Source organism: Vulpes vulpes, chromosome 12, assembly GCF_048418805.1.
Source record: "Vulpes vulpes isolate BD-2025 chromosome 12, VulVul3, whole genome shotgun sequence".
Classification (NCBI taxonomy): domain Eukaryota; kingdom Metazoa; phylum Chordata; class Mammalia; order Carnivora; family Canidae; genus Vulpes; species Vulpes vulpes.
Genome location: NC_132791.1, coordinates 7,880,453 through 7,896,077, shown reverse-complemented (window position 1 = coordinate 7,896,077; position 15,625 = coordinate 7,880,453). Strand labels below are relative to the sequence as shown.

The 15,625-nt window shown below is 46.7% G+C and overlaps 1 protein-coding gene across 2 annotated transcripts in view; it reads right to left on the bottom strand.

Moving 5' to 3' along the window:
- The window catches only part of SUSD1 (sushi domain containing 1), a 130,042-nt gene that overhangs the window by 16,196 nt on the left and 98,221 nt on the right, over positions 1–15,625 (bottom strand). For both annotated transcript variants that reach the window (XM_072727672.1, XM_072727673.1), the window contains exons 13-14: positions 6,210–6,306; positions 2,154–2,412 (exon numbers count right to left, since the gene is read on the bottom strand). In XM_072727672.1, the coding sequence (XP_072583773.1) occupies positions 2,154–2,412; positions 6,210–6,306 (356 nt within the window). The remainder of the gene's footprint in view (positions 1–2,153; positions 2,413–6,209; positions 6,307–15,625) is intronic.

The window sequence follows — 15,625 nt, the reverse complement described above, 5'->3', positions numbered from 1 at the left end:
GCTAAGCTATATGAGAAAAGAGATATCAATGACATTACAGAAAAGTTCCCTATACTATAAACTAGGATTCTTATCCTAAGCTCTCACTTCACTGCCTGTGTTATGGCTTGAATGTCTGGGTCACCTAAAGTTCACATCTTGAAGCCCTAGCCCCACAGATGGTGGGACTTGAGATTAGGGCCTTTGGAAGGTAATTAGGTTTAGATGAGGTCATGAAGGTGGGGACTCCATGATGGGATTAGTGTTCCCCTAAGATGAAGATGATGGCCCAGGGCTAGATTGCATGCTTTCTACCAGGTGAGGACACAGCAAGAAGGCAGCTGTCTGAAAGCCAAGAGGAGGGCCCTTACCAAGGAACCAGGTCAGCTGGGACCTTAATCTTGGACTTCCCGATTTCCAAAGCTGTGAGAAATGCATTTCTGTGATTGAGACCACCCAGCCTACGGCATTGTATCATGGCAGCCCATGTGTACTAATGTTCCTCTTAGGCCAAAGTCTCAATCTGGGACAGCAGCTCTGTGAGCAGGCTCTAAACTGCAGTCACATTGTACTGCTAGTGCTATGTCTGTGGCGAGAAATGCCAAGGCAGGCTCTCCAGGCAATCTTCTAGCAAGGAGGCCTGTCTACGTCATAAACACCTTTTAAACAAGTTCAGGGAAATATAGTGTGGGCTTTAGCCTGCCAATTCTTAATTCCTACATTATTGTCACAAAATGCTACCGAATCTCTTTGCCACTTGTACATACTCTTAAAAGTAACCACTGCTGGGGCACCTGGGTGGCTCAGTCGGTTGAGCATCTGCCTTCATTCAGCTCAGGTCATGATTGCGGGTTCTGGAACTGAGCCCCACGTCAGGCTCCCTGCTCAGTGGGGAGCCTGCTCCTCCCTCTCCCTCCCCTGCTCGTGTTTGTGCTCTCTTTCTGTCAAATAAATAAAATCTTAAGAGAAAAAAAGTAATCGCTGGTTTAGTATCAAGCATGATAGAGGTACATTAGATTTGTGTCCTACTCAGAATTTAATAGAGTACGTCTCAGTTTTAAATATGTGAGGCAGGCACCTGGCTGGCTCAGTCAGCTAAGCATCTGACTCTTAATCTCAGCTCAGTCGGGTCTTGATCTTAGGGTTGTGAGGTCAAGCCCTGTGCTGGGCTCCTCACCCAGTGTGGAGCCCACGCTAAAAAAAAATAAACATAAATAAATAAATAAACAAGCAAGCAAATTTACACTAAAGATGGCTCAAATTCATCAGTCAAAAGATGTTTCTATTATTAGTAATATAATCTGGGGGCAGCCCGGGTGGCTCAGTGGTTTAGCACTGCCTTCAGCCCAGGGCCTGATCCTGGAGTGCCAGGATCGAGTCCCACGTCGGGCTCCCTGCATGGGGCCTGCTTCTCCCTCTGCCTGTGTCTCTGCCTGTCTCTGTCTCTCTCTCTTTCTCTCTCTCTCTCTCTCTCATGAATAAATAAATAAAATAAAAAGTTAAAAAAAAGTAATATAATCTGTTTCTAGTTTCCATTACCAATCCATACGAATTTATCTCATACTCTGAGTTCTCCTGGGGCAACCATCACAACGGTCCTTCCAGATCTTCCACCCCTGACTCACTGATTCAGCTCTTGCCATTCTGCCTGTCCAGCTCACTATATCTACTCATTATGCAATGAATATATGGTCCTATGTCTCATGAAAGAACCACTGGGATAATGTAGGCTTCTAAGGATCAGGAGAGGTGGGTGTGGCCGAGCAAGACACAGAAGCCGAAAATAGGGCAGTGCTGACGTTCATCTGCCTCCCCTTCCTGCTTCCGAGAGAGTGAGGGGAGGCAGCATGCTGGCAGGAGCGACATCTAGACGTTCCTCTCCAACTCAGACGTCAGCAGGGCAATAGGATGAGGGCGTTTGTGAAGCTTAAGAGGAAGAACCAACGCTAGGTCAGTCCAAGCACAGATCTAACCAGGTTCCATGGGAAGTTCAGACCATCAACCTCCTTAAAGGTCTCACCTGCCCAACGTTTAGAAAGGCAATGGTGTGTGACACATTTTAGTGGTTAGCCCATGCAGTGTCCGTCTCAAATACCACAGAAACACATGTTCAAACATTTACATTTCACACGAAGAAGGAAATAGAGAATTCACGACTTCTTAAAGAAGAATACCTTATTCCATTCACTTGTGATTCGTAATATAATGCAGTAATCTTTCCCTTTTCTCAAAGGTGCGTTATAGTACTTCCCATAGTACAGCCTGTCTCCAATAGGTATCTCCATGGCATCATCTGGAACATCTTTGGCCAGTAGTTCTGCAGCCACATATCCCTCAGCATCAGAAGTGTTGCTAAAGAATGAGGTGGCCCCTTCAGAATCACAAAAAAATGTACTTTGGAGGGCCAGGGGAAGCACCAACACTTGATATGAACTAGAAAAAAGAAAAGAAAATGTCTATTAGACCCTTGCTTGGGAGATTCGTTCATTCAATTATTCATATTTACTGAGCACCTGCTATAAGATAAACACTTTTCTGGACACTGGAGATATATAACACTGGACAAGAAAAAGTCCTGCCCCCCCCCCCCAGGGGATTTACAGTCTGACAGCTCCAACAGCTTCTGGAACTCCAGTTTGGACCTACGGCGCTAATGCCCCATGACACGACGTGAGGGATCTCAACTTCCAGCTGCTGCGGATGCCAAGCAAATCCTCTTTATCTGGGAGAAGTTGTTACACGTATGGCTGCCCTGGGTGTCCATGGCCTAAAGCCGAACTCATCACTGGTTTTCACGTGGGCGAATAAAGCCCAGCTGGGGAAAGGGTTTAGCAGTCACATGGAGGCTGCTGCTGAGAAGCATTAATGTCCTAAGTCTGAAAAAAAAAAAAAAAAAAAGGCTCCAATCACATGGTAACCTGAAACAGAACTCATGTGATCGCCCTCCAGTTCACACATCAAAGTTCATGTGAAATAAATGAGAAGCAAGGAGTGCCAAGTCACCATGCATTAATCCAGTCTGACGATATCCTAAAATAGCCAGGGGGGTAAAATGTCATGGGGATGAGGTGAAACTCTTGCCTAAACGTGGACGAAGAAGCACACCAGCCATCAAGTAGCCCTTTGTGCACGTGCTGGGTTATTGTTTATCCTGCCAAATACAAAGACTGGCAGTGAAAGGAGCTGTAAGAGCAAAAAACAAAAAACAAACAAACAAAAACAACAACCCCCCCCCCCCCCTCAGAGGATGACCCATGCCTTCTTTTTCAACCCCTCCCTTCCATCCTTTCCCTCCTGCCTCTGGAACAGCACGTGTCTGAACATCTGCTTTCTCTATCAGGCTTGATAGCAGGGATTTAAGTGACTTACTCTTGTATCCTTGCAAATCCTTACCCAGTTCTCTGGCTGTGACGGCCTCCCCACTAATGTTTTTTGAGTTGACATTTCAGTGAAGAGGGAAAAACATGCATCAGTATCAATATGATTAGGGTAATTTCCAAACCAGGAGGCCACATAATCTATTTTACTAGTAAATATACACTTCCTGTTCCAGGTTCCGAATGCCCCATCTCCTGCTTCTTTTTTTTTTTTTTTAAGATTTTATTTATTTATCCACAAGAGGCAGAGAGAGAGAGAGAGAGAGAGAGAGAGAGAGAGAGAGAGAGGCAGAGGGAGAAGCAGGCTCCGTACAGAAGTCTGATGTGGGACTTGAACCCAGGTCTCCAGGATCACACCCCAGGCCAAAGGCAGCACTAAACCACTGAGCCACTCAGGGTGCCCCCATCTCCTGCTTCCTAAAAGTCCACGAGTCACTAGGTGCAGAAAAGGGAGCCCCCCACCACAGTAGGTATCGGACTTGGAAAGTCTCCATCCCAAACATCCTGTGTGTCCCCAGGGCCCTGGTTTCCACAAAGTCTGGGCTCACTTTTGAGCAAAGAGCTTTCTACAAAAGGTACAAGGTAAAGCCTGCAGGTGGTGAGCTGCCGCCGCTGCCACCAAGAGACATTTACTAAGCGTCCACTGCCTACAAGGGAACACCTGTGACAACACGCTTTCCTGGCGACGTGAGGACATCTCCGTGAATCATGGCTGCAGGGAAGAGAGTAAATGCTGTCCACGAGCTCCTCTTCAAAGCCATCTCGCCTTTCCACGTAGACGGTGGTATTCCAGTGCAAGATCAAGGCCCAGCTTTGGTTCTGGACATTCAGGGGCACCATCCTTGGGGCATAAAGCAGTCTCCCCCAGTTAGTGTGATCATAATCACCTGAGTTGCTTGATAATTATACAGACTTCCAGCCCCCATCGCAGACCTACTGAACCAAAATCTCCAGGAGCTGAGTTGAAGAATTTGTACCACTGATGAGGCACTCTGGATGATTTCTAGAAGTTGGCAAGTATGGGAGACACTAGCATTAAGACAGCCCAGGATCAGGTTGCATCATTCACCCGAGATCACCAGGCTAAGGATGGGAGCTTTGGTCCCAGGGCCCCATCCCACCATGGGCCCCAAGCCACTGCCTCACCCCCAACAATGCGCAACAAAGACTCAGGCCTGTCTTACACGGCAGCAAAGCTGCTCCCTCAGCTCAAACCAGGTAGTCAGGGAGAGGAAACCGCCCCGTGTGCCTGTTGGCAATTAACCCTGATGACGTTAGGGAAGCAGTTGTGGCTGTTTGGAACATGAGTGTTCTGGAAAGACTTCTCCCCTCTTTCTCACCGCCACCCTCCCTCGAATGACTCACAGATCTCCACTTCCTGTTTTGGAGGCACTAGAGGGCACATTAGCCACAAGGATAGATTGTCATTTGGCTTTTCTTTTTGCCTTACGTAATGATGTGGCCTACATATCACATTTGCTCTTGCAAATTCTCTCGGGCGGTGATATCATACCTTCTGTTCTCCTCATAGCAACAGAATTACAGCACCTTCCAGTAACTGGTCAGGAATCGAGAAGCAGAACAATGTAGGCAATGTCCATGCCTGGAAAGACCTTTGAGAACTTACTGCACTTAAACTAATGGAAAGACAGGAAAAGCCTAAGTTTCATTATAAAGGGACACATAGGGATGCTTGGGTGGCTCGGATGGTTAAGTGTCTGACCCTGATCTTAGCTCAGGTCTTGATCTCACAGTCATAGGCTCAAGCCCCATGTTGGGCTCTATGCAGGCATGGAGCCTACTTAAAAATTTTTTTAAAGGGGAGGGCAGGTGGGTGGGGACCCACAGATAATATAGCCAGACTTTCTTTTTTATAATTTTGTAATATCTCACATTTATTTTCACCCTGAATGTACTGAAGGGTCATTAGACTGACAGGTCAAGAATGACGTAAGGCAATGAAGGTCAGGACAAGGAAGGCAAGGTTATTGTCGTGTCCTTGCTTTATTCCTGTGAGCAAGTTGCTTATCTCTCCAGGGAAACTTCCACGTTCCTTTCTAAAAAAGGGGGTAATTCTGCTTTCCTAATCCAAGCATGACCCTGTAAATAAAAATGCTTAAGGGAACACAGTGTAGTTCTTCAACTCAGGTGAATTAATTCCATCCTAACACTATCTGGAATCCCAGAAGCAGTCATTAACTACACAGTATCTTGCCCATAGCTCAATATGTGATCAAATTAAGAGAATTATCCAAATGGCCCTTTTGGAAGCCACTACAGCTGCCCAAAGACCATCTTTAAAGAAAGAAAAAGATATTCTGCCTTTGGTAAATGAAATGATGTTTCCAATCCACCATCACTGAGAGATGTACATGAAGATGTTAGCGCAAAGGATGATACTTGACAAGTCACATGCAATCAACACTTGTCTGGTGACCAAAGGAATAGATTTAATTTATTGATCTAAGCTGCCTAAATGCTTGTCTTTACCCCTGAGAAGTCTCTCTATCATTTGGAAGGATGCTGGTTGGAATTAAAGGCCCAGTCTGAGGGCAGCCCGGGTGGCTCAGCGATTTAGCGCTGCCTTCGCCCAGGGCGTGATCTTGGAGACCCGGGATCGAGTCTCATGTCGGGCTCCCTGCATGGAGCCTGCTTCTCCCTTTGCCTCTCTCTCTCTCTCTCTCTCTCTCTCTCTCCCCCTTCTGTGTCTCTCATGAATAAATAAATAAATAACATCTTAAAAAAAAAAAAGGCGCAGCATCTAGGGAGAAGTCCCCTCCTCGATCAAACCAAAGTTCCCAAAACTCTCCATGAGGACCACTGGACATCCACAGAAAAGGGGCCACTACCCACCTGATAGGTCCATTCTTCTCCTTGGCCTTCCTCAGTCTCAGCCGTGGTAGAGGCCCTCCATGCACCGTGACAAAGTCTACTTCCGGAAGTGGAGGCTCTGAAAACAGGTTGAAAAGAGGAAAAGGGTGTGATTAGAAACAATGGAAGCATAATGAAAGTGGTCCTCATGGGGCCATCAAGAGGAAGTGTTCGTGTAAGACCCGATGAGCATTTTCTGACTGTGCTACCACATGGATGAATCTTGAAAACATTACGCTAAGTGAAATAGGCCAGACTTAAAAGGACAAATATTGTATGACCCCTCTGATATGCAATATCTAGAATAGACAAATTCATGGAAACCGAAGTAGGTTAGAGGTTTCTCAGGACTGAGGGGTGGGTAGGCAAGGGGGAGTTAGTTGCTTAATGATCAACAGAGTTTCTGTTTGGTGTGATGAAAAGTTTCCAGAAATAGACAGTGATGATGGTTTACAACATTGTGAATGGACTTCATGCCAATAAATTTGGTGCCAGGAAATGGTTAAAATGTACATTTTACGTTATATATTGGACCACAATAAACTTTTTGTAAGAAAAGTAAGGGATGCCCCTATGCTGACAGAGGGTACACAGAGCAAGCCTTACAGCTAACTTGCTGGACAGGTTCCTATTTGGTGGGGAAGACCAGCATATCAGACTTCTAGATCTTTTCCCATCACAGACTGTTCTGTCCTCCTTTTGTTCTCCCCAGCACCCAGATCTCCCACATAGACTCTCCACTGGGAGGTGACTGGTTGACACCAAGTGTTCTAGTGCAACTTTGTATGAATGCAACTGGTAGTTACATTCATGGTATGAATGCACAGGCTGGCATTCTGGTTGGTGGTGGCACTAACCAAATGCACTAGCTGTGTCTTGCATGGGCCTCATCTCATATAATCTTTTCAATGTTGCTATCAAGTGAATGAGATCTACAGAGGGAGAAAGGAAGAGAAAAAGACAATATAATATGAATGCCCTCCCCTCGGGTATCATATAAGACTGATAAATCACTGAGCTCTACCTCTGAAACTAATAATATACTATATGTTCATTGAATTTAAATTAAATAAATAAGTAAATAAATAAGAATGAACCCCCCCCCCCTCCCGACCCAACCGTAGCCTTGAAATCTGCTACAGTAAAATTAAGGACTAGGAGACCAAAAGAAACACTCAGTACTTTAGCTTGTGGGGGGCACCTAGGTGGCTTAGTTGGTTAAGCATCTGCCTTTGGCTCAGGACATGATCCCATAAGTCCTGGGAAGGAGCTCCACACTTCAGGCTCCCTGCTCAGGGGAGAACCTACTTCTCCCTCTCCCTCTGCCCCTCCCCCTGCTTGTGCTCTTCCTTCCTTCTCTCTCTCTCTCTCTCTCTCAAATAAAAATGTTTTTTAAATTTTTGAAAAATAAGAAAATAGACTTGGGGTAGAAATTCCCAATCCAAATTATAATAAATAAAAACCTATACCTTCCTAGATAGTTTTTTGGGGGCGGTTGGTGGGAGGAGGGACAGAGGGAGAAGGAAAGAGAAAATCTTAAGCAGGCTCCAGGCCCAGTACAGAGCCTGATGCAGGGCTCAATCTCACGACATGAGCTGAAATCAAAAGTCAGACACTTAACCGACTGAGCCACCCCTAATGGCCTAGTTTATGTATTTATTTATTTATTTATTTATTTGCCTAGATAGTTTTTAAAACACTATCGAATATGATGCTTGTCAAAGGGAAGGGCGGTAGGCAAAATAAGAGAAAGGGATTAAGAGCTAAATCTCGTTACAAAATAAATAAGACACGGGGATATAACACACAGCATAGAGAATACAGTCAATAGTATTTTAACAACTCTGCGTGGTGACAGATGGTAACTGGACTTATCGTGTGCCCATTTCATAATGTATATAAATATCAAATTATCATGTCATATACCTAAAACTAATACAATTTGTATGTCAATTATTCTTCAATGAAAAAGCTCTATCGAATATGTTAATCATACATCACCAAGCAACAACATTTATTAGCCACCTTTATACACCATGTACCATGGCAGGCTGGGAGAAGCAGCCACGGAAGGCACAGTTTCTGCTTTCCAGGAGTTCAAAGTCTCATAGTGGAGACGGTTTTATAAACACGTGGCGCTTAGAGCTATGATCAAGTTAAACACAGGGCGTCGTGGGAGCGCAGAGGAAGAACACCTGACCAAGGGCAGGGGCTGGTGAGACCATTGAATGCAGAGATACACGTATGCAGGGCCAGGAGGTGGAGGGCCAGCAGAGACAGAACTGCGGCCATACCTGGCTGAAAGGTGGAGTCCCAGTCTGGGAGAGGCACGCACCAAACTGGGAAGTGTGGGTACAGGTCGGATCGGACGTCCTGGAACTAAGTCATTTACAGATTCTCAGCTGACGTGTATTGTAGAAATACAATTCAGACAGCTGGTTGGAGGACCGACTAAGAACAAGAGGACAGGTTGCCCAAAGTCTAGGTATCTGAGGTCTGAAGCAAGTGATGGCATTGAGAATGGAGCAGAGGTCGCCAGATGGGAGAGACACGTGGGGGGAGAGAGAACAGGATGTGGTGGCAGACAAGGAAGGGGGAAGAATCTGGGCTTTGGTGTTGGTGGCTCAGTCGTGACATCAGTCATCAAGGTTTGGGGGAGAAGTTCAGAAGCAGCTCACTTCTAGGCCTGATTATGTTCGACATGCTTGTGGAATTATCCGGCAGGCAGCAGGAGACGGGTCCACGCAGGAGCCAACTGGCGGTGACATGGAGTCAGTCCCCAGCAGGAGAGGCACTGCTGCCCAGGGGGACCGCACAAATGCCCCCAAGCTGAGCGGAGGGCTCGGGGCCGACCACTGGAAGCCCAGGCATCTAATACCGGATGGAAGAGAGACAACCCCCAGTAGCTTTCTCAAATGGTACCAAGTCTAGAATTTCTTCCAAAGTCAGCCAGATCGGGTCACATAAATTCTGGCCTCCACAGGCCTGTGGGGTTGCCAGGGACCCCCGGAGGTGGCGGAATGGCCCTGCTTGCAGTCCACATCTTACAAGAGGTGCTGGAGGTCTAGGCTGTTCCCGAGAGGTGTGGTTCCCAAGAGGAAGCCCCCGGGTTCCTGCAGCGGTGAGGGGGACAGGGCAGTGAAGTTTGAAAAGCCCCTACCAGGTCCCCCAGGGGGACAGGCCCCTCCCTTCTAGTCGGAGAATTTCTGCCCCCAGCCCTCCGCGCTAACACTGAAATGCCTTCTCGCTTGTGATGTTTTGCTGTGGCAGTAAAGTAAGTGGTTTTTATCACACGCTTCCTGTTTTCAGCCCAGAGGGAGATTCACTGTTCACTGTGTGTGTGATAACCCCTCCTCGGGTGCTTTTTAAATTTTTCCTTTCTTTGCTCTTCTCCGAGATGAATAATTCTAGTTCCTCTAATCTCTTGGCTAACCTTTTAAAACCACCCCGCTTCTCATTGCCCTTGGTATAAGCAGAACAAAGTGCTCCCCTCAGCATGCAGAAGGCAGGCCCATGGAGGGGGGCGGGCAGGAAGGCCACCCCGGCCTGTGGCTAGTGTCATGCCTGCCGTCCTAAATGTGCCACTGCCATCCAGCTGATGCCATCAACATGTGACTTCCAGACTGCTTTCTGCTTTCGGACCTCCCCCCACCTTATATTTTAAACAGGGCACCTTTTTCTCTCTCATGTAAAAGCCTGAACTTCAGCAGGCTGGTTCTTAAACACATTTCAAGGTTAAATAACTTTAACTTCCAGCCATCTCTTTCCAAGGTTGTGTTCCTCATTCCCCAAAATGGTATCCTGGGCGGATGCGCTCTCCTTTCCATTAGCCTCATTACTGATTTAAGCCAGATCAGACCCAAGGCCAGAAATGGGTTGTGTCTGAGCTGGAGAGTGAAGCTCTTCCACCCTGGATATTCGAAGTGGGGAAGATGCAGAAGGGAGACTCTCATTACCATTCCTCTACTAGAAGCAAATGACAAAGGAATATATAGGGGCTGCCAAGTGTGAAAACCCTGCAGAGTAAGGAGAAAAGCACTGAAGGAGAACGTGCCCTACAAAATATTTTAATATAGTATGAAGTTAAAAAAATATAGAGTATAAAGTTACAATAATTGAAATGGTAAGGTGCAAGCATAGGACAGGCAAAGCAATGGAAAAAGCTAGAGAGCCTAGAAAGAGACCCAAACAAACAAATGAGAAGATAGTGTATGACATGGACAGTCGTTCCAAATGTGGTGGGAAACTGGCTTATCATGTAGGGGGAAAAAATTACCATGTAAATTTATACCATACATCAAGATGAATTCCAAATGGGTCTAAATTTAAAGGTGAAAAGCAAAATTATGAGGAAGCATTAGAGGGGCACATGGCTAGCTCAGTCAGTAGAGTGTGTGACTCTTGATTTGGGGGACCTGAGTTCAAGCCCCACATTGGGCACAGAGCTAACATTAAAAAGAAGAAGAAGAAGAAGAAGCAGCATTAGAAAATATGAAAGAATAAGAATTGATCTAATTTCAGGGTGGGGAAGGCTTTTCTTAGCATGACCAGAGGCAGAAACTATAAAACAATCAATAGAATTGATTACATGAAAATTTAAAATGTCTAAATGTAAGAAGAATATCGGCAAGGAAACTAAACAGTAAATAGCCTGGGGGGGGGGATTATAATAGGTACAGCCAAAGATTAATATCATTAGTGTAGGCAAACTATTAAAATCAATAAGAGAAAGGAGGTAATACAAATGAAAACATGCTAAAATCCCCTAAAACGTACCAAAATGAACAAAAGAGAACCCAAAGTAGGAAATCGTATCTGCACTAAAACTAACAGAAGTCCCAATTTTACTATCAACTTCGAGTTAAATGCAAGGAATTAACCCCCACACAAAAATACACGTAAAGACACTGTGATGTTTCTTTTCTAATCCCTGGCACCGCCCCAGAGGGACCGTGCCACAGCTGAAGGCATGGCCAGTCGAAATTGACAGCAGTAGAAAAAAAATGGCAGCTGACCCCATAAAGGGGGGTCATCATCAGCTATCACAAGGCTGGCCACGTCTCCCCTGTCACCAAAGTTATGGACTCGGCCTTCCCAAGGAGAAGGGGCAATGTTCCTTTCATCTTTAAGTCCCCTCTTCAGCACTTAGCAAGGTCTTTGTGCGTAGCCAGTCAATAAATATTTGCTGGGTTAAGTTATTACGTCATGCCCCTCCCAATCCCAACACACACAGAAACTCTGGCTCTCAGGCTTATGATGTAAAGAAACGGTCCCATTCATATTTTGGCAAACCAACCCTAATACAAGCAAATAACAGTATCCAGCCCATTTTCTCCTGTGGCGCATCATCTCGTCTCCTGGGGCCCAGGCCCAGATGTGGCTGCTTTCGGGGAGGGGAGCTGGGATCCATCCATCCATCCAATCCCCGAGAGCCATTCACTTGGGGGTTTGGGGTTCGATTTGCTGCTAGAAAGCCGTTGGGAGATGGCTGAGGATCAGAGCACCAGGTGGCCCATGGAGGCTTGGAAGGGCGGGTGTGCCTCCCTGCTGGCCTATGCAGGTGTCAAAAAACCTGTGACCCTGAAAGACTCTGAGAGAGTCCCGACGAAGAGGGAACAGCTGGGACGAGAAGGTCAGTCCCTGTCCCAACTCTACCGCAGCTTCTGCCCCTGGGAGTCAGGGACTCCCTGCGACCAGCCTAAGGAGACGGGGGCTGGGAGGACACATGAGGGCACGATCTTTGGATGGTGTGCGGGCCGCCAGCCCCGGAGGGGAAGCCTCCTGCAGAAGATCTCAACAGATGTGGGCCTGCACGGTCCTTCCCGGGGGGGGGGGGGGGGGGGGGGCATCCAACGGCAAGGGGGTCCTCAGGGGGAGGCTGTGGCTCCCGGTTCTTGGGGGAGTCGCAGGCACCTGACTGGGCCCATCTCCACTAGGAGGCTCGGGACACACGTGTGTTTTCAACCGCTCTCCTGAGCATCTGAAAAAGTACATTCTCCTTCCCTTCTGGAGAATGGGGGCAGAGATGGGGAGGTGCCCCGCGGCAGCAGCCAGGGCTCGGCGTGGAAGGCGAACGTGGGGAAGGGCTGGTTTCCTTGATATTTTTTCTTCCCTCTTCCCCTCCGGCATTCTTGGCTCTATCGTAAATACCCAACCACGAATGATGACTGTGTTGTGTACACAAGCGGTTTAGCTTGACAGTTCTGCACACATTTGCTTTGTCTCTCTGCACCCCCCAAACACACACACACACACACACACTTTCCCCTCCCTGGTCCTCTCCTGCTCCCTGTAGGAAGACAATTTTGCCAACCAGCTTCCTGCCTTGGCTAGGAAATGGCATAAGCCCACGTGTGAAAGCTCTTCTGACCCTGGATCTACACCAAGGATGAAAGTTTGCTCTTCCCTCTGCCCTCGAGGGCGTAGAAGTGGTGGCCTTCTTTGGAAGGAGTCAGAAGTCAGCTCCCTGGGCCCTACCTGAGGAAGCCTGTCAGCCCTGGGGTAGAAATTCTGGGAGAAGGATCTGGCCTCCCCCTCGCCTCTGAGCTGCTCCGCTCCCCATCTCACTGCAACACTTGCCTCTGTCCTTCAACATGCCTCGAACTTGCGTCCTCCTCTGAGGTCAGCGACATATTTAAAGCACTTGCCTTCATCCTGTTCCCATCAGTAAGTTTTAGTTTAATGTTAAGACATTCGGGAGGGAAATTCCATTCACATTTCTTCTGGGAAATCAGCTGCTGTGTTTTCCAGACCCAAATCCCTTGCCTCACATTTCTGGTAAAATTCAAAAGTTCATGATTTTACTGAAACAAAGCCATTTCTTAGGCAATCAGGCATGCCTCCTTCTTTTTTTCTTTTTTATTGGAGTTCGATTTGCCAACATATAGCAGATCACCCAGTGCTCATCCTGCAAGGCGTCCCCCATCAGTGCCCGTCATCCAGTCACCCCCAACCCTCCTCAAACCTCCCTTTCCACCACCCCTTGTTCGTTTCCCAGAGTTAGGAGTCTCTCATGTGCTGTCACCCTCTCTGATATTTCCCACTCATTTTCTCTCTTTTGCCCTTTAATCCCTTTCACTATTTTTTATATTCCTCAAATGAATACCTCCTCCTATCAACACTCAAGGCTCTCTTTTTCTCCCCTCTTAATGAAAGAGAGGGCTTGGGTGGTTTTGTTGATTAGTTGGTTGGTTTTTACCCTTTTGGAAGACCCGCTTGATCTTTCAACTTGAATTTTCACACTTTTTTTAAAATTTCAAAATCTTTAAAGTAGGGTTGAGTTGGAACATAAGCAGCCATCGTCTCATAGCTTAGCTAAGGGTCTCAATGGACTTAAACGGCTCAACAGTGCCCCCTGGTGGCCATGAGCACACGGCTCTTGGGCTACTAGGCTACATTTAGCCTGCAAAACAAGGTAGAAATTTGTGTCTCAAGAAGAAATTCCCCTCCCCAACTCAAGAAATACGATATACTAATTTGAATCAGCAATGCAGACCATCCAAGATACAGCAAGGACCAAAGGGCAGGAAACTAAACAGCTTTTCATCTGAATAAGTCGCACCAGAGGGAGGAACACCCAATCGAACATTACTTCTCTTTCCAGCCCGAAAGTTGAATTTTTTTCGTTTGAAAGCTTTCCTTAACTAACCAGGCATCCCCTCGATACCAATACCATCCGGGGGCCATTCAGGGTTTGTTGTGCTACATGCCAGCACTGTCTTTACATCTCTGCCTTTGAGAACCTCCTATTTTCACAGGGGTGAAAGAAAATAAACAAGTAAAGTAAAAAAACAAACAAACAAACAAACAAAACAAGTTCTGAAAGCAAGTTCTGTGATGAAATCCAGGCAGGATAAGTGGATAGAGAGTGGTGGTGGGAGATGGAGGTTATTTGAAAGGACTGGCAGGGAGAGCTCCTCCAAGGTAATGACATCTGAGCAGAGACCTGGATGATTATTAAGAAGCCACGTGCATGATATTCCCCAGAAAAGGTAAAGGGTGGATGGAAAGGCATCGATGCGCAAACAGGTTTGACCCCTCTGAGGAACAGCAAGGAGGGTACAGAGGACAGATGCTTAGCGAGAAAAGAGGAGAGTAGAGATGAAGTCAGTGAGGAAGGTGGGGGTGAGGAAACTGAATCCTATTCTAAGACCAATGCAGACTCACTGGACAGTTTTCAGCTGGGGATGACATGTTCTCCAATGCATTTTTTAAAAAATCACTCTGAGGGGACACCTGGGTGGTTCAGGGGTTGAGTGTCTGCCTTCGGCTCAGGGCCTGATCCTGGGATCAGGGATCGAGTCTTGCATTGGGCTCCCCGCAGGGAGCCTGTTTCTTCCTCTGCCTGTGTCTCTGCTTCTCTCTCTCTCTGTGTCTCTGATGAATAAATAAATAAATCTTTTTTAAAAATAATAAAAAATCACTCTGAGTCCTGAGTGATCTTTTTAAAGTTATGGTCTTCATCGTAATATAGAGGTGGGGATGCGGAGCAGGAGACCGACAGGCACTCGTGAAAGCAGAAAGACCAGTAAGAAAGCTACTGTAGAAGTCCAAGCCAGAGGTGGCTGGCTTGGATAAGGCTGCTTTGTGGTGAAGGTGAGGGTGGGGAGTAGCTGAGTTCAGGATACATTTTAGAAAGCAGCCAACGGGGCTTATTGATGGATTAGGAGTCGGTGGGGAGGGGTAGACTCTTTCTGGCCTGGGCAACTAGTGAAGAGGAATGCCGATAACCAGGGCAGAGAAGCCTGGGTGGGAAATGGCTTTGGAGGTGAGAGAAGAGTTGAGAAATCAAAATCCTCTTGGACTTGACTATTGAGTGGTCAAGAGATGATTAAGAGATGTTTAAAAGATGACCGCATATATGAGCGTGGAACTCAGGGGAGAGTGGATATCCTCCGGGTGGAGGATATCACCTGCCAAAGCTGTAAACAGACTAGATGCTCCTGCACAGTAAAACTCCGCCACGTTGACCCCAAAAGGCCCCATCATCAAGATTTGTGTGGGAGATGCAAAGGCAAACGCCTATCCTGTGACAGCACTTTCAGCTTCAAATATATCATTTAAATGAATGTTAAAAAAAAAAAAAAAAAAACCCGAACGTGAGCTAGTAGAGCAGACACGTTAGCTTTCTCCCATGCTCCTCCTTTCTGCCTCTCCCTTCTCAGAATACTTCGTGAAAGGCTGTAGTTTTGACAAAGCCTTCAAATAAAAGTACTGCAAGAAAAAAAAAAAAAAAAAAAGTCTGGGACCAGGATCCATCGTTGGGAATCCTCAGCAGAAAGGCAATGTTTACAGCCACGAGAGTGGTACAGGAGGAAGGGGTACATAACGATAAAGGAACAGGAGCAGGCAGAGAGGGCATTACTAAAAGTGGATGGAGCCAGCAAAGAGGCCTGAGA